This window comes from Pelecanus crispus, chromosome 5 (assembly GCF_030463565.1).
Source record: "Pelecanus crispus isolate bPelCri1 chromosome 5, bPelCri1.pri, whole genome shotgun sequence".
In the NCBI taxonomy this organism is placed as follows: Eukaryota; Metazoa; Chordata; class Aves; order Pelecaniformes; family Pelecanidae; genus Pelecanus; species Pelecanus crispus.
Window position 1 is genome coordinate 19,137,041 of NC_134647.1, and position 11,682 is coordinate 19,148,722.

General features: G+C 62.8%; 1 protein-coding gene across 3 annotated transcripts; it reads right to left on the reverse strand.

Annotated features, from left to right (window-relative positions):
* Window positions 1-5,535: 5,535 nt before the first annotated feature.
* Window positions 5,536-9,893, reverse strand: CHPF (chondroitin polymerizing factor). 3 transcript variants are annotated; one of them, XM_075710985.1, is made up of 5 exons: window positions 9,727-9,893; window positions 9,589-9,654; window positions 7,678-8,242; window positions 7,300-7,482; window positions 5,536-6,798 (listed from the first exon to the last, which is right to left on the reverse strand). In XM_075710985.1, exons 1-5 carry the CDS (start codon window positions 9,891-9,893, stop codon window positions 5,536-5,538), a joined length of 2,244 nt encoding a protein of 747 aa, XP_075567100.1. The 3 variants fall into 3 exon arrangements, with proteins under 3 accessions (XP_075567100.1, XP_075567101.1, XP_075567099.1); XM_075710986.1 differs by lacking the exon at window positions 7,300-7,482; XM_075710984.1 differs by having other exon boundaries at window positions 9,589-9,893.
* Between the last annotated feature and the right edge of the window lie 1,789 nt (window positions 9,894-11,682).

The window sequence follows — 11,682 nt, forward strand, 5'->3', positions numbered from 1 at the left end:
CAGGAGCTCCTGCTGCCTCCTGCCCAGCAGCGAATGTGTCAGAAGAACTGAGCAAGGAGGAGAGCAGGATCGCATGTCGAGCCCAGTGCACAGTGCTGAAGGTGCTGGAGGACACACTGAGGAAGGACCAGATCCTGATAAAAATCCTGAAGGATGTGGTGGTGCTGGCTGGGGAGGGCAGGGGAGCGAGGACTGGGTGCAGTGCTATGCCATGCTCACTGAGATGCTGCTCCGGCGCCTCATCTCCCAGCTCCGGCAAGCAGCTTTCTGGAAAAACTCCCACAAAGCCAGATCCTATGCCTAGGAGAAAATAAAAATTATTTTGGAGGAGCAGGAGTGAAGCATAGCCAAAGGAAAGGCTGAGCCTTGTGGATGGCCCATCCCAGCTCCCCGAGGCTGCTGGCAAAGCAGCCTCAGGACAGGTCCCGGAGCCCTGTAGTGGGTGACCTAGCGAAGATTTGACGTAATTTTCATCTGTTGCTGTCAGTGCTTCCGTTCCTTAATTTGGCAACTTCCCGGTGGCACCTGGAGGTGACATCTCCTGCAGGATCTCCCACAGCCTCCAAACAGGACAGGCAGGTGAGGTGAACCCCGCATCCCCCCTGCCTGCACTGTGCCTGATGTCCCGGTGCAGATGGTGCTGGGCTGAGGAGAACCAGTGGGACGACCCAGCTTTAGCACCCCAGGGCCAGCCCCAAACCGCAGCACTGTGACCCTCAGGTGCCCCCTCCCACGCTGTGCCCGTCCAAGGCCCACGGGGGGTCTGGTCCTCCCCAGAGGCAGGGCCACTGCCACCCGGGGCTCACCGGGCTGCAAAACGCTGTCAGCCCAGCCCAGCGCTGCTTGAATCGCCTGTAATGAGCCACATGAAATAGCTGGGGCATAATTAGAAGGGGATCCACTATAGTAAAACAGGCCCTTAATTTTAACAAGCGCAGCCCTCTGGACAAATGCCAGGCACCCGACCGTGGCAGGACTGGCTGCGCTGGTGATGGTTCATGTCACCGTGGAGGTGACAACCCGGACAGACTCGGCTCCTGCAGGATGCGGTGCCGGCCCCAGGGAGGGGGCACCAGGATGGAGCCACTGGCGAGGATCCCTTCTGCCCATGGCACAAGCATCTCCTCAGACACTTCCTACCGTGCCTCCACTGCCACACACCACAGTTACTGCTGTTCCCAGGGAAAATCTGCGTTTCAAAGAAAACAAACCATCCAGCTTGGGAGCAGAGGGGCTGGAAGTGAATCCTGGAGTGCAATGGGACATGTGGCCTGGCTGCTGTCACCTCCTCCCTATCGTCTCCTGCCCAGAGATGCTGGAGAAAGGAGTGACCCTCAGCATTTCCCGATGACCTGAGCGTGCCAAGCTCGCTGCTTTGCTCCTGGCTGTTTCCCCACAGCCCCTTTGCTAGGAAAATGGACTGGTGGTGCCCATCGGTGGGGCCAGGCAGGGGGACGCAGCTCTCGCTTTCCAGCACTTGGCCCCTGACAGCGAGCAAGCAAGCAGGCTGGAAAAACCAAGGAGGCAATTAAAATCAAAATCCAACCGAGCTGCCTGCCTCTCCCCCCAGCCCCAGAGCTTCAGACTCCTGCAGTCTGCCTGCGCTGGGGCTGTGTGTCCCTGGAGGGGACATCCCGTGCAGGGAAACCCCTGCGGGCAGGCAGACACTGGCAGCAGCCCTGCCTGCACTTACAGCTAATGGCTGTTTCCCTCTTCATCGAAAGGCTCTGATTTCCCTGAGCTTGGCCAGAAAAGCCCCTGGCCAAAGCCCCCCGCACCCTCTGGAGGGGCTCAGCAGCACATTGGGCTGTGACCCAGAGCATTGGGCGCAGGCAAAGCCCAGCATCTCCCTGCCTACTCCTCCTTAAGCAGCACAGCTTCTCCTGCCTTTGCTTGCAGCTGGGAGGAAATGTTTGCTGGGGTTGGGTCCCCCTCTGCGGCTGGCGGAGCCGGTCTGTGGGACAGGCAGAGAGGCACTGCTGGCCCCTTCCCAATGAAAGCACAGGGACAAAAGGGCACTGCGCTTCGCCTTGCCCTCCAGCTGTGTCCTGGCATGGCCTCACTTCCTACATCCTCCCAAAGTTCAGCTATCGAGCTGATTAACTTTGACGGGGCTGAAGTAACTCTGCCACGGGGTTTAATACAGCCAGAAGTGACCCAAGCAGGGCTGGAGGAGCAGACTTTGCCTTCCCCGCTTGCAGGCTCACTGCTGCATTTGCAGAGAGGCACCTGAATGACCACACCGGGGGAACAAATCTGGAGGGGGCAGAACAGCAGAGCATCAGCTTGGGTTTTCCCTGGTTTAAGTCCCTCTCCTTGCCATGGTGCAGGAAGAAGAGGGGAGGCAGGTGCCCGGCCAGCCCTGGGGTGCCCAGTCAGCCCCTCTCATGCTGTAGAGTGCTTTGCTCTCAACCAACCCTTCACACCCTCCTCCAAAAAACTCCCCAGGAGGAACCTGTGCTGCTCTTCTTGAAGGCTGTGGTGAGCCTCTTCTTGAAGGCTGTGGTGAGCCAGTAACACATTTAGAAAATTTCCTTGAGGGAAGCAGAAATCTACAGGCAGCAGACATGTGTCTTCTGCCCCGTTGGGAAAATTGCCCTTTCACTGTTCTGCCTCGGCAACCACATCTGTGCAAAAATTAGCACGTTATATGGAAGTACCGGTCAAACCTGAATAGGGATTGCAGAAAGTCCCTGTTTGCTCAGCTGCTGCGTCAGCACCCAGGGCTGCTCCTCCCTGCCTCTTTCAAGGGTGTCACTGTCCCGGTCCAGCGCCCTGCCTGCACCTGCCAGCCCTGCGCAGGCAAGAGGGGGGTTTCAGCATGTTGCAAGGCTGCAAATAACTTGGCAAACACCAAAACGGCTTCAAACACTGCCAGCTCCCTTTTAAAAGGGAGCAGTAACTGTGCTCGGAGTGCCCCGGGGACTGTCATTTGGTGCTGGGAGACGGGGGGGGGGGGGGGGGCGGGGGGGTGTGGGCTTCCTTGCTGTTGCTAGTGCGGGGCATTAGGTATGCAAATAGCTCTAACTCCGTCTGGGTAAACAGCAAAGAGGAGACAAGCGCAACTCTATCTAGACCATCTTGTGACAATTAAATGACAGCTCAGCGTTTCATTTCGCAGCCAACCTGATTTGAAGCCAGTTTGCTTTGTTACCATTTGGATACTCTTCTAACACCTAATCACATCCGACTCCCAAGTCTGCTTTTCAGAGGAGATATGTATCCCTCACGCACCTCTATCTGCCTCGCTCTGTCCCAGATTCGCATTTAAAGGGAATTAAGGATGCGTTCAGGGAAGATCAAAGATAGAAATGCTCAGAGCAAGCTAATGGTTATTATCTGAAATAAAATAAAATTATATTTAAACATATACGCTCCTACACTGTGGGTATGAAGGCCAGAGCAAAAATACACGAATGAGGTATCTTTGGGGAAGGCATGCCACACAGCCCAGGGGCTTTCCATGAGTTTTGCTGAGCACTAACAGCCTGGTTAACTAACAGTGAGTAGGTTCAGTTAATTTCTTTGGGATGTCTCTTTGATACGGGTGTCTCGCGAACAAGTAAAACGTGATGACCAAAGGACTGGTGGGAAGAGCGTGTGGAGCCATGAAAATCATGCCTGGAGCAGGCAGCGTGGGCGGGGGACACGGTCCCCACTTCTCATCCTGCAAATAGGAGCCGAGATAGGGCGAGACAGTCCAGGGCAGGACCACGGTGCTGTGCTTGACCCAGCACCATGGCAGCAGGGAACTAGAAATGACAAGAAGTTGAGAAGCCCTGAGATGCAAAACAGCCTGAAAAAGGGTGAAACCAGCCCAGACAGTAATGATTCATCAGGAGTCCAACAGTAATAATTCAAGACAGTGCTCAGATGCGGTTTCTGGCCCAGGAGTTTCCTTTGGAGCTGATTCCAGATGCTGGAGGGCAGAGTTCACCCCACTTGGGCACCCAACCTCTGCTCCAACGTGGGCCAGGGGTCCCCCATTACTCACATACGGCCCATGAATGCTGGTATGGGGACAGCATGTGTGGGAGGACACACGGCTGCACCAGCCCCTCACCGTGGTGCTTTTCCACCCACAGCCAGGGCTGAGGAAGGCTGGAAAGGCAGTCAGCAGGATCATGGATTCACAGCAGCAGGAAAGAGAGGGCATTGCCCAGAGCTCAGCACACTGCACGTGGGCACTGGGGCTCCCCATGGCAAGGGGCTCAGCATCCTCCTGCACCACCAGTGACTGGTAACAAGTGGTGACAGCAGGATGGCCCCAGGGACAGCAGGCATCAGTTGGTGCAGAACTGCTGTGAGGCCTGAGGGGTTCAAGCTGGTATTTCCATGTGTCTCCTTGGCCTGTCCCTAAGCCGGTGGGCTCCCCCCGGCCTCACTAAGGAGAGGCAGTCATCTCCCAGCTCAGGCAGTGGGTGCTGCTGGCAGCTTGTGGAAAGCAGCATCCCTGCGAGGAAGCGGTCCAGCCAGCTGCAGCCCAGTTTTGTACAAGCAGACAGCACCTGCCACCACGCAGAGCCCCAGTGGGACACCCAGAGATCCCCTGGGGAAGAATCAGACAGACCCACTGGTTCATCTCGCCCTTTTATTAGTGTAAACACACCCCCCCCTCCTCTCCCCGCTATTAAATACAAACCAGGAGCAGAGAGTGGCTCCTCAGTCGCTTTCTCCTTAGGAGATGCGCAGCCAAACCCTCTGCCGTGCCCACCAAGATGGGCACCGTGTCCTCCGCCCCCGAGGGCGGCCCCGCGGCAGGGAGGGCTCCCACCTCTATCCAGAGGCTCTCGTCCGAGGGCTGCAACCTCCGACGTCCTATCAATACTGCGAAGGCCGAAGCGGCCTGGGTCACGGTTCCCATGGGGAGCAGCTCACGGTACACGAATACAGCAGGATCCCCTCTGGCATCCCCTGTGCCCACCAGCCCTGGGGGCCAGGACCCCCACCCTCACTCGCCGGGAGTGCTCCGGCTCATTGCCAAGGGGCAAAATCCACAAACCAACCTTTATTGCTTTTTTGGGGTGGGATGTGCCCCATCCTGTCATCCCTGTGTGACCAGGATGATGCACCAAAGGAGCAAGGGACATAGCCCTGTCCTGGGGCACTGGGGGAACTGTGCAGGATCGCCCCCAGCCCCATGGCAGTCACGGCCCCCCAGCAGGGCGGCCTTGTGCCACTTGAAGGGGGACAGGGCAGCCCATCGCCTCCCCGCTGGGCAGCGGGGCCAGGATGAAGGGATGAGGCTGGCGGCCAGCAGCTCTGGGGTGAGGAGCTGGGCATTCTAGCTCGCAGCTTGGCAACTCCGCCCCCACCTTGCCCCGGGGTCTGCACAGCCGTGGCCACTCCAGAAGGACCCAGGTACCCCTGGCTGGCAGACCCCGGCCTGGGCAGCCCCAGCGGGGCAAGTCATGAGCTCAGGCACCAGCAATCCCTGCAGCCACCAGGAGAAGGAAGACAGATTTGGGCAGCAGAAGAGGTGGGGTGGGTAGGCAGGCACGGCAGGGCAGGGCCAGCCCCTCCGTGCCCCGGGGTTCAGGTGCTGTTTCCCTGCTCCTGCTCGAAAAGCACCATGGCCAGCTGGGAGCGAGAGCCTACGCCCTCCAGGCTGCTCTGCATGCAGCGGTGGTAGATCTCCTCGCTGAGCCGGGGGTTGCAGGCCTGGTGCCGGTAGCGCTGCAGCAGGGCAGGCTCCACGGCCCGGAAGACGTGGAGGTTGGAGTACTTGATGAACATGTCGTAGATGTCCAGGGTCTCCAGGATGTCCTCGTTCTCCTGCACATCGCCTGCCATGCGGGTGCGTGCCGCCATGTAGTCGGCATTGTAGAAGCAGGCTTCGTGGAAGATGTCACGGTCAAAGTGCCCCGCGTCCCGCAGCAGGTCCAGTGTGGTGGGTGGCACCTGGTTGTGGTAAGCAATGGCAGGGTTGTAGCCCTGGAAGTGGATGGGAAAGAAGACCTGCCAGTTATTGATGGTGTTCATCCGGCAGCGGTTCAGGAAGTCGATGGTGACTTCTGTCCCCACGCCGGCCACAAAGAAAAGCGTGTCCACAGGATGCTTCTTGGAGATGATGTCCATGACTTTGATTTGGGAGGGTGCCTCCGTCTTGACGCTGATCCATGGGATCTTCACCTCTGCATACTTGCGCTCGTACTCGGTGATCTGGGCCTTCACAGGGCCAAAGATGTCATTCTGGGTGACCTGCTGGGCCTCAAAGGGGTCATAGATGAAGAGGAAGGTGAGCACTGCGTTCTCGCTGCTCTCAAAGGCGGCCGCTGCGTAAGCCTCCAAAAAGCTGGCAGCGTAGTCCCGGTCATGGGCCGTCAGCGGCAGGATAACATTGATGCGGCTGGCCTCCGTCACGTAGGGCATAGGGATGATCTCCACCTCGCTGAGGGGCCGCACCAGGTGCACGCGCTTGGTGACGGAGCGGCTGTGCCCCTTCTGGGTGACCACCTCCACCTGGAGATCCAGTGTATACTCCATGCCACGCGTGGGGTCAAAGCGCCGGTACCCGTTCACCAGCTGCTGCTTGCGGACGTGGAGCACCGGCTGGTACTTGCGGTTCAGCTCCTCCATGGCCGTGGCCACCACATCGGCCACATCCGCCAGGTCCGCGCCGCGCAGCTCGCACTTGGGGGAGCCATCCACGCAGGCGTAGACCTGCTCCTCCGTGAAGTAGTCCCAGCGCAGCACCTCAAAGCGGGTTTTGGGCTGGAAGGGGGGCGGGATGCCAACAGGCCACGTGGCACCATGGTCCCCGTCAGCAGACAGGCTGCTGGTGTTCTGGATCTCCAGCTGCAAGAGGAAAGACAGAGGAGTGAGAAGCAAGGCAGGCGCAGGCAGGCCTTCCAGTTCTGGCTGCAGGCAAGCTGACTCCTGACCTTCAGAGATCAGCCACTCCTGGCCCAAATCGCAGTGCCAGAACAACTCTGCCTTCAGCCTGACTCCCGTCTAGCAGCTCGGATCTCCTCCGAACAGCACCCCGAATATGGCACGCCACCTCCATTGGCAGGATCTGCACCTTCTCCCCCCCCTGCCTGGCCTTTGCTGGCACACCTCAGTGCCCTGCTGGCTCCATCACCCTGAACCACCACCACCATAGCTCCAGGACCCATGTGGGTCCAAAGCTGCTCTCCAGCCAGCACCGCTGCCCCTGCAGCCACACGGGCTCAGCTGATCCCATTCCACAGCAGGTTCAGGTGAAAAACCCTCATATTAGAGGTGACACAGAGCTACCAGAAAGCCCACAGGGATGACAGAAGGAGCCCAGACCCTCCCAGCCAAGCCAGGTCTCACCTGGAGCTGCTGGATCTCCTGGTATGTCCTCTCCAGCTCCACCTGTGCAAAGTACTTGTGCAGCCGGTACATCTGGAGGGGATCCAGCACGGGATGGACAGTGAAGGCGCTCTGGAAACGGAGGTCGGTCTCCCGCTCGAGGTCTGCATTCTTCCCCAGCTCGAAGTAGTGGTAACGCAGGCCCTGCACCAGCCAGGAGAGATAGGTCATAGCCGGCCCCGACCCGCACTCCCACCCCACCAGCTGCCAGCACAGCAAGCTCAAAGGACGACAGGGTGCAAGGGCTGGTCCCCCAGGCCCTAGGAGTCCCTGAGGGGGCACGAAAACACGCTGGACCAGGATCAGGCTCCTGAAGGCCATCTCCGCCACAGGACCTACCTCATGCTCCTCGGCACAGTTGATGGCCGTGTAGTCAATGATGCAGCGGCCCAGCCACTCATCGGGCCGTGCGCTGAGAATGTCGTTGCGGCAGCTCTCTAGATGCTGCTGCAGGAGCAGAAGGAGGCTGCGGGACAGCAGGTAGCCAAAACCCCCGTAGCAGTATCGTCCCTCGGTGTCCCCGCCGATGAACTCCTCAGGGCGACCCAGGTAGAGGTGGGTGTCGATGCTGAGGTGAGCGACCAGGCGGCTGATGCGGTGCGCCTCCGTGTAGGTATCGTCCTGCACCAGGAAGAACCAGTCGAAGTCATTCACGTAGTGGTCCAGAAGGTACCTGATGGTCTGGTACATGTTCCAGATGGGCCGCTCATCGCTGTGAGTCACCACCGTCATGCCGTGGGGCACCTTGCGGCCCCGCGTGCCCGTGAAGTACACCAGGCGCTCCAGGCGGTGGGCCAGCGTACGGTTGACAGCCACCCCCAGCGTGTTCAGTGTGCTCTTGGAGGTCAGCACACCCACGAAGAGCCGCTGCCGGATCCCCAGCTCTGTGCTGATGTACCGGGTCCTGCAGGAGGGAGAGAATGTCTGGCTCCGGGGCACCGCAGCCCACCTCAGCCTGCACCTTCCCTGTCCCCCCCAATGGCACTGACCTCGGTTCCTCTGCAGGAATTGCTCCCAGGCTTCAACCACACACGCAAGACATCACCCCAGCGGCACCGTCTGCCACTATGCCTGGGCCAGAGGCACAGCAAAGTGCTCTGCTGAGTTCCCCCCCAACCTGAGACCACAGGGGACCCTCCCTTCCCACCAGCTGGCCAGCCCAGCTAAACCAGAGGCTCACAAAAGAGGCTAAAAGAGGGAAACAGGGCTACACGCCCCAGCTCTAGCAGGGACACGACCCACCAGGCACCCCACCATGCGCTGCCAGCCCCGGCCAGGGCAGCTGAGCTGGGAAGCACAATCCAGCCACCCCTGCCAGATGCGCTGCTCTCGAGCAGGCAGGAGAGCCCATGCTGCCCACCCCGGGGGAAGCCAGACCCTGCTGGCGGGGCTGAAGCCAGCACGGGGCCAGCTGTGTCCCCCTCCCCGCCGCGGCCCCCAGCTGCCCCACTCACAATGACTTTGAGGTTCAATTCTCCCAGCCCCACGCAGCAGCAGGAAGCGAACCAACCCCCCCGCCCCGGCCCCCAGCCGCCGCCGGGCACACACTGGCCCCATTCAGCCCCCTCCGTCCGCCCACCGCCTCGCTGGGACAAGGAGGTCCTTTCACTGCCTGCTCCCGCTCATTCCGGGGCCACTGGAACAGGCTGCAGCCGGCCCCGGAGCAGAACTGGAGTTCGCAGCGTTGGGTGGGGACGTGCCACCGCGGGAGGGGTCCCTGCTTAGGGCAGGGCAGGGCAGGGCGCCTGGCAGCACATGCTGCAGCAGGCAACCTTTGCACAGCAGGCAGCAGCGCAGGCACGACGCTATTCCGGGCGCTCCCAGGGCAGGCAGGGGCAGGGAGGGTAAAGAGAAAGGGGGGGGCAAGAAGGGGAGGAAAAGAAGCAGCAAGGAAAAGCACTGGCAGGGAGAAAAATCCAGCTGCAGCCCTGGGTGGCTACAGCGGGGGGGGGGGGGGAGCACATTGTCGGGTCACCTGTAAAGCCCCCCAGCACCGGCCCAGCAGGCAGGGGCGGGCAGGCAGGCAGCCCCCCGGCACCGGCCCGGCAGGCAGCCCCCCCGGCCACCGGCCCGGCAGGCAGCCCCCCCGGCCACCGGCCCGGCAGACACACGCCCACGCCCGGGCACCCCGGGGCTCGGCCGCAGCTACTTCCATCTAAAGCCCGGTTAGCGCCGGCGGCCCTTCCCCCGCCGGTGCGGCGGGGGCCCAGCTCCCCCCGGCCCGGCCCGGCCCGTCGCGGCCCCCCGCACCTGACGGCCTTCTTGGCGGCCCTGCCGGGGCTGGGCGGGCGGTAGGGCACGACGCGGGGCTCCCAGCTGTCGGCGCCCAGCCCGGCGGGCACGGCGTTGGGCCTGCGGGCCGCGTTGCCGTTGCCGGGGCCGGGGGGCGGCGCGGGGCCGCCGTCGGGGCGCGGGCGGGCGGCGGGGCGCGGCGGCGGCCCGCAGGGCTCCTCCACCCAGGTGACGCTGAGCAGGCTGAGGGTGAAGCCCAGCGAGACGCCGATGGCCACCGGCCCGGCGGGCCGCAGCACCGACAGCAAGAGCGACAGCCGCATGGCCGGGACGGGACCGGGGGCGGCTCCGGCTGCCGCTCCCGCTGGCGGCGCCGCCGTCCGACGTGTCACCCCCTGGCCCCGCCCCGCCGCGCGTCACCGCCGGCGGCCCGCCCTGGCCAATGGGCCGCGCTCCCTCCGCCGCGTCACGGGGCGGTGCGGGGAGGAGCGGCGGGGAGCGGGGGGTGGCGTGGGGGCGGGGCGAGGTTGCTAGGAGACCGGGGGGGCCCCTCCACCCCACCTCGCCGACCCTCCCCTGCGGGGCGGGGCCTGGCGGGGAGTGGGGCGGGGCCTGGCGGGGAGTGGGGCGGGGCCTGGCGGGGAGTGGGGCGGGGCCAGGCGGGGCGGGGCGGGGCCTGGCGGGGAGTGGGGCGGGGCCTGGCGGGGAGTGGGGCGGGGCCTGGCGGGGAGTGGGGCGGGGCCAGGCGGGGCGGGGCTGCCCGGGGCCCGGCGCCCGGCACCGGCCGGGCCGCGGCGTTCGCCCCCGGCCCCGGCTGCCCGCTCAGAAAGCGCGTTTGCCCGGGCCGCGGCGCGGCTGGCGCCGGGACACGACGCCCGAGCCGGCTTAGGGGCGGATTTCCCCGGGCGGGTGCCGCGGGGCTAGGGCACAGCCGGCCCTTTGTTCCCGGGGCTTGGGGGGGGGACGCCGCGGGGCTGGCCGGGCACAGCCGCTGCGTCCCCTCCCTGGGGCAGCCCAACCCCCGACACTGGTGAATTTGAAGGGCCACGTTTCCCTTCTCAAATCGCTGCCCGCGGGTCTTCTGGAAAGCGCGGTCAGCGGCGCCGGACTCTGCCTGTGCGTCCCCAGGAGGTGGCCGGTGGTCACGGGTGGGTGGGGTGGGTGGCCAGGAGCAGCAGAGCAGGGACCGCGGGCTGCAGAAGGCAGCGGGGCACGCAGGGTGCCGGGGGAGCGGGCATGCAGCGGGGCAAGTGGCGGCCAGAAGACGTTTGGGTGCAGAGCAGCACACTGTCCCGGGGCAGAAGGAGGGTGGGCAGAGCAGCAGCAGATCCCAGCGGCAGCACCAGGGACCCCTCAGTGGCTGCGAGTCAAAAGGGGACCAAAGAGGTGGGCTCCTCCGCCTGGGGCCGGGTCACTGTCCCACTACCAGCTGTATGCGGCACAGAGCCACCATCCCACCGGCCGCCGGAGGGGGCCCCCGGGCAGACAGAGCCGGAGGAACCGGCTTGGGGCAGAGTCTGCTGAACGCACGGAGCCTCCAGCGCAGGAATGATCCAATCCAGAAGCTGCGAGGCCAGCAGCCCTATGTGGCAGCTTGGCGCCAGGCATTGCTGAATAAGGACAAGGAGGAGGACCCAGCCTTTCTTCACGTTCCCAGCCTGTGGCTCCACTTCCAGCAGCCTCGTAGCCATCGGGGCTCTCAAGTGTGCCTGGGTTTACTTTGGCTGGTGCGGAGCCCATCCCAACCTCCCCATGAAACACATCCCGCCTGCCCTGGGGAGCACCAGCGGCCACAGAGCACGGCAGGGCACTGAGGGCAGGCAGGAGCCTGCTCCGCTCCAGGGTCTCTTTCATTTTCTGGAACAAAGCAGCCTGTTTTCATCAGGAAGTGGTTGGCAGCATCTTCCCCCCCCACCCCCACCCCGAGATACAGGACCATCATCCAAGCTCGGCTCATTTTCATAGGCCTTTTTCTCCCGAATAGGCCAAGACAAGCAATAGGCAAAGGCAGTCATGTGGGCGGCAGTTTAATGAAGAACATATAAAAACTAGAAACAGAGGGAATGCGATGGGACGAGGAGATGCCAGAAGGGAAAAGATGCAGAAGTAAGA